Source organism: Neovison vison, chromosome 6 (assembly GCF_020171115.1).
Source record: "Neovison vison isolate M4711 chromosome 6, ASM_NN_V1, whole genome shotgun sequence".
Lineage (NCBI taxonomy): Eukaryota > Metazoa > Chordata > Mammalia > Carnivora > Mustelidae > Neogale > Neogale vison.
In genome coordinates, this window is record NC_058096.1 from 221,925,338 (window position 1) to 221,943,897 (window position 18,560).

The following is an 18,560-nucleotide window of genomic DNA, read 5'->3' on the forward strand; positions in this document are numbered from 1 at the left end:
CCGGAGCTGTCGGTGACACTGGGCAGAGTGACGGCTGCGTGCCACCGGTTGGCTGAAGGTGGCGCCTGCTCGGGGAGCGCACAGCCCGGAGTGTCTGTGCCTGGGGCAGGGGAGAGTGGTGTAGAGCTCTACCTGCTGGGCCCAGCACACAGGGTGGGGGGTGGGGGGTCGTCACACGGTGACCTGATGGCTGCAGGGGACAGTGAACAGTGTCAGGAAGGAATTACAAATTTTCCCCGGGCCGCGTGCTTGGGAGCACAGTCGGGAGCCGCAGCTGGTCCCTGAGGGTCAGGGAGAGCCGCACGAGGGCTTAGCAAGGAAGTTTCTCGTCCCTCATGAGGACAGGTCAGCTCAGGTGGCCTTGAGCCAGCTGGGAGCCAGCGCTGGCCGGCGGAGAGGGTCTGCAGGCCTCGGGTGCAGGCTCTGCCGCCTTGAATGGGCCCAGCCCTCTGAGCCTCAGTCTCCCCCGCTGGACAGTCGGTCAGGGAGCGCTGCCTTCCGGGAGGGTGAGAGGCTGGGGTGCGGCTTTTGGGGCAGCAGCCCAGCCCTGGGAATGTGTACCCACTGTCGCTCAGCCATGGGGCTGCAGACAGAAGCCGAAGTAGACAGGCTAGTACGCTTGGGTACGTTTGTATCCTGACAGGTTTTACTAGCTAGGGAGCACCGACCCCCGCGTCCTCCCCGCCCCCATCTCCCCCCCAACACACACACAGCGGCTCCGGAGTCCGTCCCAGCACTGCGGACACAGGGCTGGGTCATTACGGGGGGACGTCCCGAGCACACTGGGGGCTGAGTGGCATTCTGGGCCCTACTCCCTCCACGCCAGGAGCCCCCCTAGCGTGACAACCATGGACGTCCCCAGAGGGGGCGGGACTGCCCTGGGTGAGAGCCACCTTTATGTCCCTCCCCCTCCCCGGTCACTGTCCCTGCCTCTGGCGGGTCCCCTCGGGTCCTTCACAGGAGACACTGGCCGATCTGTTTAACCTGCTGGGATCTTCTGCAGGATGCTGTGCTTTTCCCGGTGCTGGAATCTGCTACGCAGCAGACAGACCCTCCGTAGCGCTTTGTCCCCACGGCAGGGCCCGGCCAGCAGGAGGGGGTCGCAGTTTGCCATGAGCTAGTGAGACAGGACGTGAGCTAGTGAGGGAGGACGGGAACGAACAGAATATTCTTTGGGAAGCTGGTTATTAGGGAAATTTTCTAATTCCTTCCTGACACCGTTCATCGTTCCGGGGGCTCAGGGTAAAAACGCAAACCCGTGGGAGAGAAGACAGGACGAGAACAGTCCTGCGAGTCCCACAGCCTGGTCTCGGCTGCCCTCTCTTCCGAAGCTCTCGGCTGTTGCCTAGTCCTGCCGCCGCGAGCCCCACGTGGCTGCCCGGCGCCGCGGCGGCTGTTCCCCTAGGGCTGCGGGCTCAGAGCCGGGATGGGTTTCCCTCATGCGCTGGGCACAGGGGAGCTGGGGAGCCGCGTTTCCCCACGGTGTGTCCAGTCCTCGACAGAGACTTAGATCGGGGACGACCCACACGCAGGACCCGGTTTTCTGCACTTGCTACCTCCATGCGCCATCCGGCGTGGGTGCCCTGCCCTGGGTGTCCCTCCTCTGCAGCCCCTGTCTTGGTGAAGGGCCCACTGTGCGCCTGACCCGGCCTCGGGCTTCGCGTCTTCCCCAGTCCTCCCCTCTCGAGCCGGGGATCTCCTCGTCCTGGCTGTCATCCCTCCGGGGTCCTTCCCAAAGCCAAGCCCACCTCTCCATCCCACTGTCCCCCGCCCAGCTCCACGCGACCTGTGCTTGCTGCGCTCAGACCATGTGCCAGGATTGGGTCCGGATGTGGGGAAGCAGCGTCAGCAAGACGGTCCTGGTCTCTGCTCCACTTGGTAAGGAGCAGGGCAAGAAAGCAGTCAGCTTCCGACAGTGACCCGTGTCAGGAACAAAAAAGACAGGTATGGCAGAGGGCGGGAGGGGGCAGCCCCTCTAGGAGGCCGCACTCAAGCTGAGACTCGAGTGACGGAGGACAGCAGCCAGCGGCAGGGAGATGGGGGGATAGGATAGCGCCTCCGGGCAGGGCACGGTCAGCACAAAGGCCCTGAGGCGGGTGGACGCAGGGATCCCGTGACAGCGCCTCGCACGTCCGAGTTCCGCGTCGGCCGCTGTTTCCCACACGTTCACCCACATTCCTCCGGCAGAATCCACTCAAGTTTGAAAACACCTGGCCGTGCAGGTCAACATTCACCTTTAACCTGGGGGAAAAACTGCATGAGGAAAATTTCCAGCTTTCAGGGAAGCTGAAAGAATGGGCCGGAGGTGGGGGCGGGGGGCGCGCACTGCAAACCACCCGGAGCCCCAGCGTTGGCATGGCGCTGTGTTGACGTGCTGCGTCCGCCCCTTACCTCCCTCCGCGCACCCGGACCCCCACACCCCCTCCCCGCTCTGGGGATCCGGTGCCCCTGGGGGACGTGTGTTCGTGGGGAAGGGCCATTGGCATTCGGCAGATGAAAATTCACCGGCGCGTGAAACCAGGGAGAGGCCGCCTAAAGAGCAGGGGTAGGTGCAAAGGGCAGGAACTCCCAAAGGCCGCCTCCCCCCGGCGGGCCGCTCTGCTGGGGTTCGCGCCGACGGTTGGCCCTTCGGTTCTCTTGGACTTTCTAAACGGTCGTCTTTCTTTCGGATCTCCGTTCCGTCCCTCTGCTTGTCCTGCCGCGCTGGCCGGCAGCCCCACGGCCGCGGCAGCTCCTGGGCGCACCCCTCCCCTTGCGGTGAACGTTGTGTGTTTGCCGTGGGTTTTCGCTTCTTTCTGTGTTTCCAAGTAAAGCAGCCCTCCCCCCCCCATCCGCCCGTTTCTGTCCGTTTCTCTCGTTTCTGATGGTTTTCGTTCGGGAAACTCGGGTTGCACTTTGCTGAGTGGCTTTCTGGATTCTGAGATGGGATCGTAGGCTTTTCACTTTCGACCGGGGGAGTGTCTTGGATCCCTGTTTCGCTGCCTCCCGGATGACGGCCGCAGAGTGAGATCGCGACGTCGCTGGCGTCTGGTCCCCTCTGGCCTCCGTGCGGGGGACGGCGTGACCTCGGCCGCTTGTCCGCTCACTTGCAGCGCTGCCTGCCGGTCGGGGGTCCGGAGAACGTTCTGGTTGGCGCGCATCGTTGGGCAGTGGTTTTGCAACTGAAGGGACTCGTTTCTGAGACCCGTTCACAGAACTGTAAAACTCACTCTCCTGGGGCGCCCGGGTGGCTCAGTCACTTGAGCATCCGACTCCTGATTTGGATCAGGTCAAGATCTCAGGGACGTGGGATCAAGCCCCACATGGGGCTCCACACTCAGCGGGGGTCCCCTTGCGGGTCTCTCTCCCTCTGCTCCTCCCCCAGCTCATGCGCACTCTTGTTCTCTTTTTCTCCAAAATAAATAAATTCACCCTCTTAAAGGACACAATTCCGTGGGTGCTGCTGCATTAGCTATGTCATGCCGTCACTACTGTCTAGTTCCAGAACATTCCGTCACCCAAGAGGAACCCGTCCCCATCAGCCATTCCTGTCCCCCAGCCCCTGTGAGCCCCTTTCCGTCCGTGGAGGAGCCTGGTCTGGGCGTGTCACGCGTGGACTCACACCCGCTGTGACTGTCTGCGTGTGGTTCCCACCCTGAGCGTTGTGGGCTCGGGTCTGTCCCGGGGCAGCGCGGTGGGCGGGGGGGGGTGGGGTGGTGGCTCATTATTTGTAAGATGGAACAATCCAGCGTTTGAATATATTTAATGCTTTTTTTAATGTAAGGCATTGAAGTTGGACGGAGGAGTTAAAGTTCTATTTCTTTTTTCTGTCCCCAAAGAAGCCCTTGGCAGTAGATCCTCATATCCCTTCTAGAAACGCTCTCGGCGCGTCAGTGGGTGCCGGCGTCCGTCAGCCGTGGCCGCACCGCAGACTGCGCAGAGCTCAGTGCCGGAGAACACGGCTGCGAGTCCGCTTGGGATCGTGCCCCTGGGCCGGCCGCGCCCGGGCTCGGTCACGCAGCCGTGGTCAGCAGGCCCCCCGGGACCCAGCAGGCTCCCGCACCCTGGTCCCAGCCCTCAGCTGGGGGCGGCCTGCCTCTCCACGTGGGGTCCCCAGTCTCTGGGCGGCGGGGGCTCAGGGCTCGTAGAGGGCAGAATCGGAGGCCGCCGGCCTTCCCTGCGCCCCACGGTTCCTTGTGGAGCACAGAGTCTCTCGTGGCTGCAGAGAACCAGCTGTCCTCACCCGACCCCGGGAGCCTTTCTTCCTGTTCGGAGGGAGGATTTGCAAGCGTGACTCGTGAGCGTCCTGGCGGGCCGAGGCTGCCCAGGACTGAGGGTTGGCACTGCCCCCCGGGGTTCCCAGCCTCCCCACACCTCCCTGCAGGGCCCTGCTTTGCAGGCCTGTGCCACGGGAGGCCCGAGGCAGCCCGATAGTTCCAGCTGATCAGGGACGAGTTTGCGGCTGGGCCTCAGCACCACTTCCTGGCTTCTCGGGGCTGCTGGCCCTGCCTGCCTTGTCCTTGGGTTCTCTCGGTGGCTCTGAGTCACGCAGAGCCGGCAGCCTTCCTGGGCAGGAGGGACACAGCCCCTGCACAGAGCCGCCAGACCTCATGCCTGCCCACCTGCCGCCCGCGTCTGGCAGAGACGCTGCACTCAGAGAGCTCTGAAGGTGTCTGTCGGGGGTGACCGAGCAGACCAGGTCTCCCTTTGGTGGGAGGTACATAACACAGAGGTACTGGGTGCTGCTCTGTGTCTGGGAGACAGAGAAAGCCAAGGTGAGGAGAGTGACCTCAGAGGGGCCGTTTTGGGCAAAGTGGTTGGGGGACAGCTCGGAGGGGGGTAACATTTGAGTCAGGTCTTGGATGAAGCAAGTATCTTGGGAGTGGTGTTTGGGGGAGGGGGCAAACTGTGCAAAGGCCCTGGGGCAGGACCCAGGCATGTCAGAGGAAGAGTGAGGAGGCCTGTATGGCTGGAGCAGAGTTGGGGAGAGGGAGGTATGGAGGGCAGGGGAGGAGATGGGACAGGTCACGCAAGGCTTGGGGACCCCAGGGAGGACTTGGGGTTTTTCCCCAGGGTGGTGGGAGCCCTAGAGGGCTGTGAGCAGGGGAGGGAGGGACCTGACTCGGGTGCTCACGGGTGCCTTCTTGTGGCCAGTGCAGGGAGGATGGCCTGGGGGCAAGGGCTGGACTGGAGACCAGGGGAGAGGAAAGGGTGTCTGTCTGTCCATCCATCTGTCAGTCAGTCATGACATTAGTAGGTCCGTGCTCCGGGCAGGCCAAGCCCTGAGGGAGGAGGCCCCCTGCCCTGGGGTTGGTGTCATTTTTGCCCAGAAGGACAGGACAGGGTCTGCAGGGTAGGGCAGTGATCTGACGGTGGCGAGGGATGGTGGGCTAGGGAGAGGGGGCCCAGCTCAGGAGCCCTACCCTTGCTCACCCACGGGGGCACAGAAGAGACCAGAGGAAAGCTGCTCAGAGAGGTGGAGGGACTTGCCTGAGGTCACACAGCGGTGGGCCGTAGCGGCTAGCTCAGGGGTTAGGGAGTGGGGGAAGCAGGGGGTCACCCCCTCACCCCGAACTCTCTGGGCCTGGCCGCCCCCTGCCTTCCACCCGGCAGCCGGGAAGCCATGTCCCAGGGCAGGTCTTGGCCCAGCCTGGCCTTCTCTCCCTCCCCAGGCTATTTTTAAAACTTAATTTCCTCAAAACGGGGTGGCTCATTCGGAAGAGAACGGGTCTTGTCTCGGGCTGGGAGGAGCTCACGTTGCCTGCCGTGCCTGGCCTGGCTGGTGGGAGCACGGCTGGGCTGCGGGGCCTCCCCAGCCCGCCCGCCCAGAGCAGCCACCACCCTCTGAAGGTGCTCAAAGCCCTCGAGGGCTCAGGGGTGTTGGAGGGAGCAGCGGGGGTACTTGCGGGCATCAGGCTGTGGTGGGGCACACGGACCCCCACCCCAACCCTAGGCCGGCGTGTAGCCTCGCAAGGCCCCTGCTGGTGTGGGTCCTGGACATCCCAGGTGGGAGGGCGCGTCTCTCCCTTGCCATAGTGTGGATCGGGCAGGAGGAGTGTGGCCATCGTGGGGACCCTGGGTATGAAGCAGGTGACCCTGAGGCATCCCCAGGTGAGGCCGACCCGGGCAGGACTTCTTGACAGACGCTGGGGTTGGCGTGGCCTGGATGTGCAGGGGAGCCGCCAGGCCGCCCTGACAAGCTGGGAGAACTCAGGGGCAGGGTGAATGGTTTGGGGGAGTCCTGGACCGCCCAGGCAGAGAGCCCCAGGGTCAAGGGCTGGGGGCTGCAGAGGTCACAGGTGGGCACGGTTGGTTGAGCTCCAGGGCCCAGAGCCTCCAGGCTGGCCAGGAAGGGGAGGGGACTGCAGGGGCCCCCAAGCCATGTCCAGAATGTTCTGTGTGCTCCACCTCTGGCCTCATTCCATCTCTCTTCCTCCTCCCCCTCCCCCCACACCCCAGATGTAAAACCAACAAATAACAAGTCAGCTTTCTAGCACCTTCCACTGCCTGCTTGTCTTTGGCCAAGCTCAGGATGGGCCCAGGTTCATTCCTGAGTCCAGGGCACCCAGGCTGGGAAGTCCCACAGCCACACTGGCCTGCGGGTGGGCACTTGGGGCCTTGGGCAAGTGACCAGCCTCGGTCTTCCGGCTTTGACCTCTGGCGAGGGTGGCCCCTGGTGGTCCCTGCGACCGTGACCCTGGTATCGGCCAGTCACCCACCCAGCCTGTTCCTCTGGACCATCGCCGGCATCTGGCGGAGGCCCAGGGCAGTGGTGGTTCTGGCTGAAAGAGGACACCCGTCCCCTACCCTGCCTGCCCCAGGCTTACCCCAGGTTCAGGGTCCTCTTGGGTTCGTTTTTTCCATAAGTATCATTCATAAACCATAATTCATACTTTTAAGCTTACAGTTTAGTTTTTAGTGAATTCACAATGCGGTGCAGCTGACCACACTGATTCTAGAACATTCTCATCCCCCAAAGGAAACCCCGTTCCCATCAGCAGTCACTCCCCTGTCCCCAGCGTCTGGCCCGACCTGGTGTTAGAAGTGGAGCGGGTCCCTCCTCTGCGGGGCTGAGACCTGCCCCGGGGTGCCTCCCCCAGTGCCCACGTGGGGTCCTGGGGCCTTGTCCCTCCCCACCCGCTCCGCTCCCGGCCGGCCTCGTCCACTCCCCAGTGGTGGGATGACGCCCCGCCTTGTGTCCAGCCTGGCCCTACCCTGAGCTCTGGACTTGGGGGTCCGGCTGGTCTCACACAGCTCAGCCGCGGGCACCTGACCGTCCCCACACCTGCTCCGGCCTCGACGCGTGTCTCACTGAGGCTGCCCCGCCCTGTTCATCACTTGGGCCCGAGCCTTGGGCTCTTGACTCGCCGGTTTCTTCACTTTGCCTCCAGTGAGCAGAGCCCGTCCGCCCTGGCTTCCCACCTGCGGGAATCTGCCCACTCCTCTCTCTCCCACCCGGACCAGAACCGCCAGAACCTTCCCTCCACCCTGGTTCCCTGCTTCTGCCTTCACCCTCCGCCCCCCAACCCCGCCCAGTCCATCTTCCCCGCAGCGGCCAGCAGAGGGCGCCCGCGAGCAGTGGAGTCAGGTCCTCCCCTCTTCTGCCCACAGCCCTCCAGGGCTCCCACCTCCCTGGGGGAAAGGCCCAAGTCCTCCCTTGGCGACCTGACCCCTCCTCCCAAGTCATCCTCCTGGCTCTCACTCCACCGCGCAGGCCCTTCTCCGGCCCCCACCCCGACTGGGAGCCCTTGAGCGTGCCTATCCTGGTTTTCCCTGCCTTCCTGCCAGCCCCACCCGTGGTAGACCCCCAGGGTTAGGAGCGTCTGTTCCAGCTGTGACACGTTAGCGCATCTGGGTCGGAACCACACACGCTGACTAGCACACACTGGAGGTCGCAAGCCTGAAATGGTCCCACAGGCTGAAACTGCGGCCGGGCAGGGCTGGTCCCCCGCCGGGGCCCCAGGGACACCCGGCTCCTGCCTCCTCCAGGCCCACCCCCCCCACAGGCTCCCCACCAGCAGCACAGGGTCTGCCCGTCTCTGGGACCCCCACTCTCTGCCTCCCTCTCCTGAGGACACCAGGCTCCCTGGGAGCCCAGGGTCACCTCCGGGGCCTTGACTTGCCCCCCTCCCCCGCAAAGCCTGTTATCCGTGGGGAGCGGCTGTCCGCACTCCTTGAACAGATAGTCCTCAGCAGAAGCCTGCATGCCCAGCGAGGACGCTAAGGCTCGGAGAGGTCAGTGGGTGGCTTCACAGGGAGCTGGGATGGGAGGGAAGGGTCCGGACAGACAAACGTACCTGCACCCTCACTGTGAGCCTCTCCCTGTGGCGAGCAGCTCTCCCCAGGGACTGTGTGGACAGGAGCCGACCCCATGGGTTACCTGATATCCCCGCGGCCTGAGTGGGGAGCGCCCACCCGCGGGTGTAGACAGCACTGTGTCAACTCAGCGAGTCGCTTGCCACTGGGGACCTGATGTCTTCGGGGTCGGTGCCCACTTCCCACCTTGCATCCACGCGTCCCTCTGTACGGACGAGGCCGCGGGCACCTGTGTGCAGCAAAGGCAGGGCAGGCCGCCCCTTCTCCGGGCTGAAGCCTCTCCCTTCTCTCCCGCAGGCTTGGCCCAGAAGAAGATGGCCGCGACGGAGGTGAGTGTGCTGTGGCTCTGGGCAGCTCACTGTGCCTCCCTGAGTCCCTCCCTGAGTCTGGCCAGTGTCTTGAGTTGTTTCAGGGAGGGGAGCGGGTGGGACCTGGCCCGGACAGCGAGGGACAGAGGGACAGCAGACCAGGGGCGGATAGGTGGGAAGGAAGCGGGACAAGTGTGTGCCCTGGGCTGCCCTCGCGCTGGGGTAGCGCCGGTGGGGGGTCAGCACTGTCCCTGGTGCTGAAAGGAGCCTGTGGGAGCGTGTCTGTGAGTCCCGCGTTCCCGGAGCCGCTCAGGATGTGCCCCGGTGTGGCATCCCGGTGCCTGTGCCCGGCCGCCAAGCCCTAGGCCTCCATGTCCCCTAGATGCCACCTGGCACGTGGGGTCCTTGTGGGGAAGGCTTTCCTGGAGGGAGCAGCTACAGGGCAGTGGGGAGCCGGTGAGGGCGTGCGCCTTCCCATCGCTGAGGAGAGCCCACCCCCTGGTGGCCGGTGTGCAGAACGCAGGCGGCAGAGCTGAGGGGCGAAGGCGGGGGGTGGGGGTGGGGTGGGGTGGGGTGGCATTAGTGGGGTTGCCCAGACCCTGGCGTGGGGCAGCGGGGCTGTGCGGGTCAGGTGGGTCTGAGCACTGTCAGCTGGAGGCTGGACGGGCAGATGGGCACTGTGGATGGCGGCAGGTGCACGGGCATGTCACCGGCTGTGACACTCCAGCCTCTGGACTGGAGGGGCACCAGCTCTCTCTGCTGGCCAGCCCGGGCCTTGAGCCTGGGCCCCTGTCACCCTCTCCTCTGGGGAGTCGCTCACACAGAACCTCGTCATTCCTGCCATGGCTGTCCCCGTAGGAGGCCCAGGCCAGTGGGACCTCTCCCCTCAGTTCACAGCCAGTCCACCCCAGGGGTCTCGGCTGGGCGACTCCGCCCTAGGGGATACTGTGATGTCTGGGGACATCTGTGCTTGTTGGGACAGGGAAGGCTGCCCTGAGGGGTGGGGCCTTCGGGAATGACCCGGCCCAGTGCCAGCAGTGCCGGGGAGCCCCTGAAGCCAGGCTGCTGCCCCCCGTGCACGCAGAAGGGCTGGGGTTGCCGATCTTCCTGCTTTTCTGGAGGAGCTGGAAGTCGCTGGTCTGGGTGTGGGCCCTTCTGGATGTGCAGGGTTGGGCGGTGTGGCCCCTGCTGGTGACAGCCCGCCCACAGCAGCCTCCGCACCACATGCCTGGTGAGGACACTGACTCAGCCCGTCTGGCTGGGATTTCCAGGGCACACTGGCCCTGCAGCACCTCCTTTGCTGATTTCCTGCTTCCTCTTCTCCAGGCCCCACTGATGACTGGACAGCCGGGTCCCGGCCACGGGAAGAAGCTGGGTCATCGGGGCGTGGACGCCTCTGGCGAAACCACCTACAAGAAGGTTCCCTTCTGCCCTCTGCTGGTTGGGGGGGACTCCCAGCCATCCCGGGGCCCCCACACAGGGTCAGGGATGCTCCGTGCCCGTGTCCAGCTGGAGGCAGATGCTCTCGGGACAGGCCCCTCCAGTCAGGCCCCTGGTCCTTGCTGCCTGTCACGGATATCACAGGCATCGCCGGCAGCCCTGTCTGAGCCTCCGGCCCCTCCGGGCCTGCCGGCTTGTTGGGGGAAGGGGGAAATGCACTTCTTCCTTCCCCCGGAAAGCGAGGCTGAGCTGATGGGAAGCCCGTGGGACGCCAGGCCAGGCGGGGCCCAGGGAGCATTCCTAACGGAGCAGCCAGCCGAGAGGTCATGAGGGCAGCACGAAGTTCGCTGGTTTCTAGCGTGTTCTCAGTGTGTCCAGCTGTCACCACAGTCAGTTCCAGAAGATTTCCGTGAGCCCAGACTCACACCCCGTCCCCATGACCTGTCGCTCCCATCCCCTCCTTCTCAAGTCTGGGCAGGTTTCAGCCCAGGCGCCTGGGTCACATAATGCCAGCAGCCCCAGATGGCCAGTACCGCCATCTCCACACCCAGCTGTGGGTGGGGAAACTGAGGCACAGAACAGCGTTGCTGGCCCAGCACGACAATGCTAATCACCAGGAGGGTGGGTAGAAGGACCCTGGGTTGCAGACATGAAGTCTGGCTGTCATCGTGTGCATGTATGTGCCCCCCCCCAAGAAAATCCTGACGGTAGACCCCGGCTGAGTTGGGACAGTTTTGAGAAGTTGGAACCTTCTGGAACCTTGATGGGAAATGGGCCTCGGGGCTGCATGAGGTGGTATTGGAGTCTCAACCAGGCCACCTCCTTGCTGTGTAGTCGTGTGAGCTCAGGGACAGCCCAGAGGTCAGCGCGTCCGTGACACATACTGGGCAGGGGCCCCGATCTCCTGCCCTGGGGTCTGTCACCCTGGGGGCCGAGGGTCTTGATGCAGTGGGGTTTTCCCGCAGACCACCTCGTCCACCCTGAAGGGAGCCATCCAGCTGGGCATCGGCTACACCGTGGGCAACCTGAGCTCCAAGCCAGAGCGCGACGTGCTCATGCAGGACTTCTACGTCGTGGAGAGCATCTTCTTCCCCAGGTAGGCCCAGGCCCTGCGCTGGGGAGCGGCCGTCGGGTGCTCGGAAGCCTTGCTGTTCTCCGCACTCCCTTCTCTGTGGGAAAGAGCTCGGGCCTCTCCTGCCGTCTTCTTGGCTTGGAGGTCGGACTCCGTATCAGTCATGCGCTTAGCTCTCTGCTGAATCAGAGAGATGCAGCGTAACAGCGATTTTAAGAAAACGTAAAGTTTCTCTTTCTCTCACGTGAAGAACACTGCCGGGCGGTGCAGGGCTGTGAGGCAGCTCCCCGGTGTTGGGGTCCCCTGTCCCCTCTAGGGGCGCTTCCATTCTCACGTGCAGCTTTTCCAGCCAGTGTTGCCAGGTGGCTGCCTGGGATCCTGCCATCACGCCTGCGTTCCACCTGCAGGAGGGAAAGGAGACTGGGAGCACAGGACCTCTGGGGCAGGACCTGGAAATGACGTGTTGTTTCTGCCCCGCCCATGGCATTGGCTGAGCAGTCACGAGAGGCCGGCAGTGGACTTAGCGCGGGAGGGAGTGGATACAGGGATGCTGCCCCAGACCGGCCACGCCCTTTGGCCCCAGGGGAGCTCTGTGCTGGTTGCTGGGTTGCACACTAGGGGAGGCCTCAGGCGCTGCTCTGGGCTCGGGCAGTGGGAGAGGTGCCCACAGCGTCCCTGGCCCTCACCAGCCTCCCTTCTTGCCCCACAGTGAAGGCAGCAACCTCACCCCCGCCCACCACTTCCAGGACTTCAGGTTCAAGACCTACGCCCCCGTCGCCTTCCGCTATTTCCGGGAGCTCTTCGGGATCCGACCTGACGATTACTTGGTGAGAGCCGTGGTCAGCCCGCTACTGCCGTGCCACGGGTTCTGAGAGACACGAGACTCGTGTGTCTGTTACCTCGTGGTTTCCGTGGCTTGGGAATTTGGGTGCGGCTCGCCACACTTTGCCCAGTGTGGCGGTGGAGGGTAGGCTGGGGCCAGAGACTCAGAGGGACCAGCCTCGGGGATAGTCAGCTTCCAAGCCCACGTCTTGGGGGACCCTGCTCCCCGCCCACTGACCGGGGCCTGTTCCTCAGAGCACGAGCGACAGGACTGTCCTGTCACCCCGGCCACATCACAGGTCCTGCCTCCCTTTGAGGGGAGGTAGGTCGCGGGGACCAGCTCAGCATGTGCCCCCAGTTCTGGTGTGGTTTCAGTCTCAGATTAGAAAAATGGAAACCTAGGCCCTCGCCTTTGATCACAACGCATGAGTGGGGCTCCTGGAAGTTACAGGGCGTGTGTAGACGGGGACCGGTCTGCACTTCCGTTGTTCGGCGACTGTCTTCCGGAAACCTCCGCCCCTGCACGGGAGCAGGGCCTTAGCTGCCTGGTCTGCTCTGCCCAGTCCCCCCACCATCTGCCGTCCCTGGGGCCATGGTCTTGCTGATTCTCCCCGTGTGCTGGGACCACCTCAGCTGCGTGCTCCCACTGGGTTCTTGGTCCACGGGAACCTGTGCCCTCAGCCGTGACCTTGTCCTTCCACGGGGAACCAGCCCTCGTTCTGGCCAGGGGTTCTCCAGCTGTCCAGCTGTCCAGTTGCCAAGGTCAAGGTCCAGTCCTCAGACCACAGCGTCCATGGCAGGCTCCATGGCTTCCCCCTCTGACCTTGCCTGTGGTCCCACAACCTTATCGGAGGGAGAACAGCCTGATGGTTCTAGAGTGGAAGTGACCCTAGATTTTGGGTCTCAGGGGTAGAGCGAAGGTCCACGGCATTAGTCGAGCCAGCGACGGGATGGCCGGGGCCCGTTAGCGGCGTGCAGACACCAGCTGGCGGGTGCTGGCCCCAGAGTGGACACACGAAGGCAGCCGAGGTCCTGTCTTGGCCCTGAGTGGGTACTCAGCAGGGGTCCTCTGTCCTCTTTAAGACCTGCCCTGCCGCTGTGACGGGGTGACGAGGCCCCTGGAACCGAGAGGTCCTCCCGCGGTAGGGCTGGGGAGCTCGGGCGCGGCTGGATCGTCCCTGCCTGTCAGCTCTGCCCCCTCGGGGTTCCTATGTCTTCCCGAGGGGCTCCCGGGGGCCACAGGCACTGCCTTGGCTCTAGAGATTTCTGGGGCCATCGTCGCTGCAAGTTTCGTGGGGTCCTGAGTTTCGTGGGGGCATGCCCACTGTCCCTGTTCGTGAGAGCCCTGTGCTGCCCCATGTTAGCTTTAGCTGGGGAAAGCAGGGGGGAGCTGGGGGAGGGGGCATGGGTATTCAATCAGCCTTGGGCCCCAGGTGCCCCCCTGGGCTCTGAGGGAGAAGGGGGCACATCTGGGGTCACCACCCTGGCGGTTAGTGACCTGGCTGGAAGGTCTGTGCATGTCACCCCGGCAGCCTGGGCCGTGTGAGGCCTGACCCCATGCGCGGACCAGGGACACTCCCTGAGGGCAGCTGCTCTTAGCCATATGGTTCTAGAACATTCTCTGCTCCTAGACTTCTGTACAAAGTGCACAATCCCCTCCACTACTCGTTTCTCCCTGCACTTCCCCTCTCCTGCTAGCTGGGGTCGGCTGCAGTGCCTTTGGGGTAGCCATGGGCTCCAGAGGCCGTGGACACCAGCCCCTGTGGGGTCCCTGCCCACCCCTCGCTGCCGTCCTAGGAGCAGGTGGGAGGTGAGGAGGGAGAGCACAGGCAGCTGGGTGTGGGCCTCCGTGATTCCGTGGGGATTGGTGGCTTGTGACTGTGGGTGGGCAGGACTTGCGGCCCCCCTGGGGAGGGGGCGTCCCCGCTTCTCAGCTGTGTCCCCCCACCCACCCGCCGCCATCTGCCAGCCCCCGTGTTACACTTCACCACGGAGGACTGGCACCCTCCGCCCAATGGGGAACATGCTGTGGCCTCTTCCGTGCTGTACACCGGTGGTACTCAGGCCTTGGGGGTGGGGGCTCAAGGGACAGAAACCCACCACAAATACCTTAGACCTGAAAAGCTCTTCATGGACTCACTAGCTGGAAAGGCTCGGGGAGAACAGCCTGTAGGACCTAGCCTTCTAGCTGGGCTGGACACTGTCCTGGGTGCTGGGGACCCTCCGTGATCAGAACCCTTAGAAATCTCTGCGTCCAAGAATGTCCTGCCGGTGGGGAGGATGTGTGGGGCTGCTGGGCAGCAAACCCGGAGGTGAAGCAGATGTCGGTGGGAAGAGAGGTAGGGGTGCCAGGTGCCGGGGGGCTGTGCCCCGAGACAAAGGTTCCCCTTTCTCTGCTGTTCTGGTGCATGGCCTCCGTACTCAAGGTCAGTTTCTGAGCCAGCATGGTGACTGGGGTTCCAGCTCTCACATCAGCATTCCGGGTGGAAGTAGCTGGGATGGAGGGAAGGGCACAAACCCGAGGCGCACCAGCTCTCCCCCACTCAGGGAGCCTTCCCTGAAGCCCCACTCAGAAGCTCCCATAGGCAGCTCCTGAGCCCGAGCCGATGGCTGCGGCCTTACCTAGCTGCGGGGGAGGTTGGGGAGGGAGTGTTGGCCCCATGTGTCAGCCCCCAACATACCCGGGAGTCTGTTGTTCACAGGAGAGGGACTGGGCCCTGGGAGATCAGCACCCAGGCTGCCGGTCAGCCCGGGGTTCGAATCTGTGCTGTGTGGCCTCGGGCACGTCAGTCTCCCTCTCTGAGCCTATTTCTTCATCTGTAAAAGGAGGCTGACACAGGGACCTGTTCCAGAGTTGTCCACTAGCCTCTGGGCCCGTGGGGTGTCAGCGACCCACCTGCCCACTCCCTGCCCCCCCAGTACTCGCTGTGCAACGAGCCACTGATCGAGCTGTCCAACCCTGGTGCCAGCGGCTCCTTGTTCTACGTCACCAGCGATGACGAGTTCATCATCAAGACAGTGATGCACAAGGAGGCCGAGTTCCTGCAGAAGCTGCTGCCCGGCTACTACATGGTGAGCGGCCCTTCCCTCGCCGCTCTCTGGCACGTGGGGCCCAGCAGTCCCCGGGGCACGCCCACCCTCCTCCGAGGGTCGGGAAGCCTTGCTGGGCCACTGAGCCTCGCCCTCAGGACCCCCTCACGCGGCCCCTGTCCCCAGACACGGCAGGCAGGAATGGCCATCCAGGCCCGCGGGGCCTTCCCTAAGAGCCGGGTGGGGTGCAGGGGGCTGGGGGCTGGGCACCTGCTCCGCCCTCGCTCCCCAGGCCCCCCCCAACCCCCCGCCAGCCCTGAGTCACGGATCCCAGAAATCCTGTCTCGTGGGGCTCGTGGAGCTGGTGACTCAGGCGTGGGGGAGGGGGGCCGGGCCACCAGCTGGCATGTCACAAAGGCCCAGCTGCTGGGACGCGTCCCGTTCCCCATGTGACTCACAAGCTGGAAGGCCTCCACGGACCCCCGGGCGGAGGTGGACGCGGGAGCCAGGGTCCTGCTGCCGGCACGGATTGTGGTGGGCTCCGCCTGAGTGCCCACCTGCCCTGCTGGGCCTTCCCGGGCAGCTCTGCGTGGACTGTGCGCCATCTGCGCCTGGGGGGTCTCGTCTGGGGCACGTGACGCTGGGGTGGGCCCCCGGCTCCCCTAGGTCGGGGGTCGGCAGGCTTCCCGTAAAGAGCTGATCAGCCTCTCCCGTCCCAGCTCCGCCCACTGCTGCAGCGGGAGGGCCCCCGAGGGCCTCGAGGGAGCAGACTGGGGTGGCCTGGCGCCCGTGACCTTCACTTACTGACACTGAAACATGAGCTTCAGGGAAACCTCGCGTCCCAAGACGCTAGTTTTCTGTTCTTTGCCCCCCAGTGTTTTATAACACAAAGCTGTTAGCTTGTGGCCTGCGGCAGGAGAACAAGCGGGTGTTTGGACTTGGCCTTTCCCCGGGAGTTTGCCGATCCTTGCCCTGGATGGCGCCCAGAGGCCGGGCCCGCCTGTCACCCCAGGGCGGGCAAGTGGGACAGCTGGTCTGGCCCTGACACCTCGGCCGGGGGCCCTCCTGGAGCCTCTCGTCTGGGAGACACAGATCCCGGCACAGTCTGGGAGACACAGATCCCGGCACACGGCGCTGGACGCTGGGCGGGCCGAGAGAGGGGCTGGCTTCCTGGGGCGGCTCCCAGGTCCTCGCTCTCCTCAGACCCGGGGCCCAGGTGGTCAGGGCGGGCTTCCTGGGGCGGCTCCCAGGCCGCCGCTTTCCTCAGACCCTGCCCCTCCCCCGCCCCCAGAACCTCAACCAGAACCCGAGGACGCTGCTGCCCAAGTTCTACGGGCTGTACTGTGTGCAGTCGGGCGGCAAGAACATCCGCGTGGTGGTCATGAACAACGTTCTGCCGCGGGTCGTCAAGATGCACCTCAAGTTCGACCTCAAGGGCTCCACGTACAAGCGGCGGGCCAGCAAGAAGGAGAAGGAGAAGACCATCCCCACCTACAAGGACCTGGACTTCATCCAGGACATGCCCGAGGGGCTGCTGCTCGATGCGGACACCTTCTCCGCGCTCGTCAAGACGCTGCAGCGGGACTGCCTGGTGAGGCCGTGGGGCTCGCCTCTGCAGGGCTGGGGTGCGGGGCAGGCCCTCAGCCTCCAGCCTCCGTGGTCCCCTCTGGGACATGGGGACGCTGGATGATCGGCCGCCGCGTGAGCACATGTAGGCGGGTCCTTGTGGTCTCCTCCACTCCTGCAGCCCAGGGGGCATCGTGCCTGCTGCTCTAGCGATGAGGGGCATCCCGGGCCTTCCAGAGCCTTCTGCGGCATCCCTGGCCCCTCGGCCCATCACCGCTGGCCCCCCAGGCCTTTTTGAAAACTGTGCCCGATCTCCCCAGACGACCCCGCAGACCTCTCCGGACCTGCTTCCCTATGTCCAGGTGTCAGCGCCCTTGGGGCCAGGAGGGGTCCCGGGCTCCCCAGCTGTCACCGGGCAGGCCAGAGCGCTGACAGGAGGAAGGAAACACCCAGTCCTGACTCGGAGAGGTGGCCCCCCAGGTGCCCTCCGCCCTGGGCGTGGCCCGGCCCCGGCCCCCTTGGTCTCCTCACCACGCGTGAAACGGGGGTCAGGACAGGCCTCCGTGCGGCTCTGGGACGGGGCGGCACAGACCCAGACGCAGCTTGGGACCACACGGAGCCGGGTGTGGGGAGGGGGCGGGGAGCGTGACCTCCTGACCCCGCTCCGGCAGGTGCTGGAGAGCTTCAAGATCATGGACTACAGTCTGCTCCTGGGCGTGCACAACATCGACCAGCAGGAGCGCGAGCGGCAGGCCGAGGGCGCCCAGAGCAGCGCGGACGAGAAGCGGCCGCTGGGCCAGAAGGCGCTCTACTCCACGGCCATGGAGTCCATCCAGGGCGGGGCCGCGCGGGGCGAGGCCATCGAGTCGGACGACACGTAGGTGCCACGGGGCCTTGGCGCGGCGGGAGGCGGGCGGGGGTTGGGGGGGATCTGGCCTGGAGGGCGGGACCTCCGCGGCCGGTTCCTGGTCTGCGCTGGGACCCCCCGGGGGGTCCCACGGGTGGACACACAGACACCGGCTGTGTGACAACCAGGGCCTTCCAGATGAATCTGCCAGTGGATGGAGGCCATTGGCCATCTGTCGGGGGACACGGGCCCCTCCACATTCTGGAGCCCCGAGCGGGTTCAGACACCACTGTCTGCAGCAGACAGTGTTGAAGAAGGTCGTGGCGCTGGGGACCAGGATGCCAGGCCCAGCGCCCCTGGGACAACAGGCCGCGCTGGAGGAGGACGAGGTCGTAGGCTCAGAGACAGCGGGCTGACCCGGTCCTGCCGCGGGGGCTCGAGTTTGGTGGGGAGACAGACTCGTGGGTGCCCCACCCACCCTTCCGGCCCTGTGGACACTGGGCGGGGTTCTGTATGGGGGGTTCCTGGGCCCTGGGGGGACTGAGCAAGCAGCATCCCCGGCCCTCACCCACCTGGTGCCAGGAGGCCCCCCGAAGTCATGAGGACCACAGACGTCCCGGGACACCACCCAGAGCTCGTGGGAGGTGGTCTGGGTGGAAACTTAGGCCATGATCAGGTTCGAGGTTGGCTTCTTGTCCCCATACATTGAACTGCTGGGAACCAATGGGGGGGGGCTGAGAGGGGAAGGGGCCTCACCCCCCATCATCAGCTGGGGAAGCAGGGGTTTGGAGGCGGAAGCAGAAGCAGATGTCCTGGTGCACAGCCGGGGGGGGGTGGGGGCTGCCACTCTAGGCCAGCCGCTTGGGGGCAGGTGGGGAGCAGGCACCAGCCCCCCATGGGGCCAGCCTGGTGGGGCGCCGCCAAGTCCTCGAGGGCTGGCCCGACCTCCCGCCGTCTTGGTGTTTGTAGGGTCTGCGCAGGGCCAGGCAGGGGATGGCAGGGTGCGCAGGTGAGCTCACCAGGGTGTGCAGTGCCGTGAGAGGGGCCTGCGGGGCCTGAGCCTGGCGGGTCGTTGGTGACCTGAGGACAGTCGCTGCCTTGTGTGACCTCACTAACCGCTCTGGGCTGGGCATGGGGGAGCCGAGTGAAACCACTAACCCCCCAGACGGCACCCAGAAGC

The 18,560-nt window shown here is 64.8% G+C and overlaps 1 protein-coding gene across 4 annotated transcripts in view; it reads left to right on the top strand.

Moving 5' to 3' along the window:
• Window positions 1–18,560, top strand: part of PIP5K1C (phosphatidylinositol-4-phosphate 5-kinase type 1 gamma) — a 49,251-nt gene that overhangs the window by 13,584 nt on the left and 17,107 nt on the right. For all 4 annotated transcript variants that reach the window (XM_044254565.1, XM_044254566.1, XM_044254567.1 and 1 more), the window contains exons 2-8: window positions 8,593–8,624; window positions 9,930–10,022; window positions 11,009–11,139; window positions 11,825–11,942; window positions 14,857–15,009; window positions 16,259–16,558; window positions 17,205–17,410. In XM_044254565.1, the coding sequence (XP_044110500.1) occupies window positions 8,593–8,624; window positions 9,930–10,022; window positions 11,009–11,139; window positions 11,825–11,942; window positions 14,857–15,009; window positions 16,259–16,558; window positions 17,205–17,410 (1,033 nt within the window). The remainder of the gene's footprint in view (window positions 1–8,592; window positions 8,625–9,929; window positions 10,023–11,008; window positions 11,140–11,824; window positions 11,943–14,856; window positions 15,010–16,258; window positions 16,559–17,204; window positions 17,411–18,560) is intronic.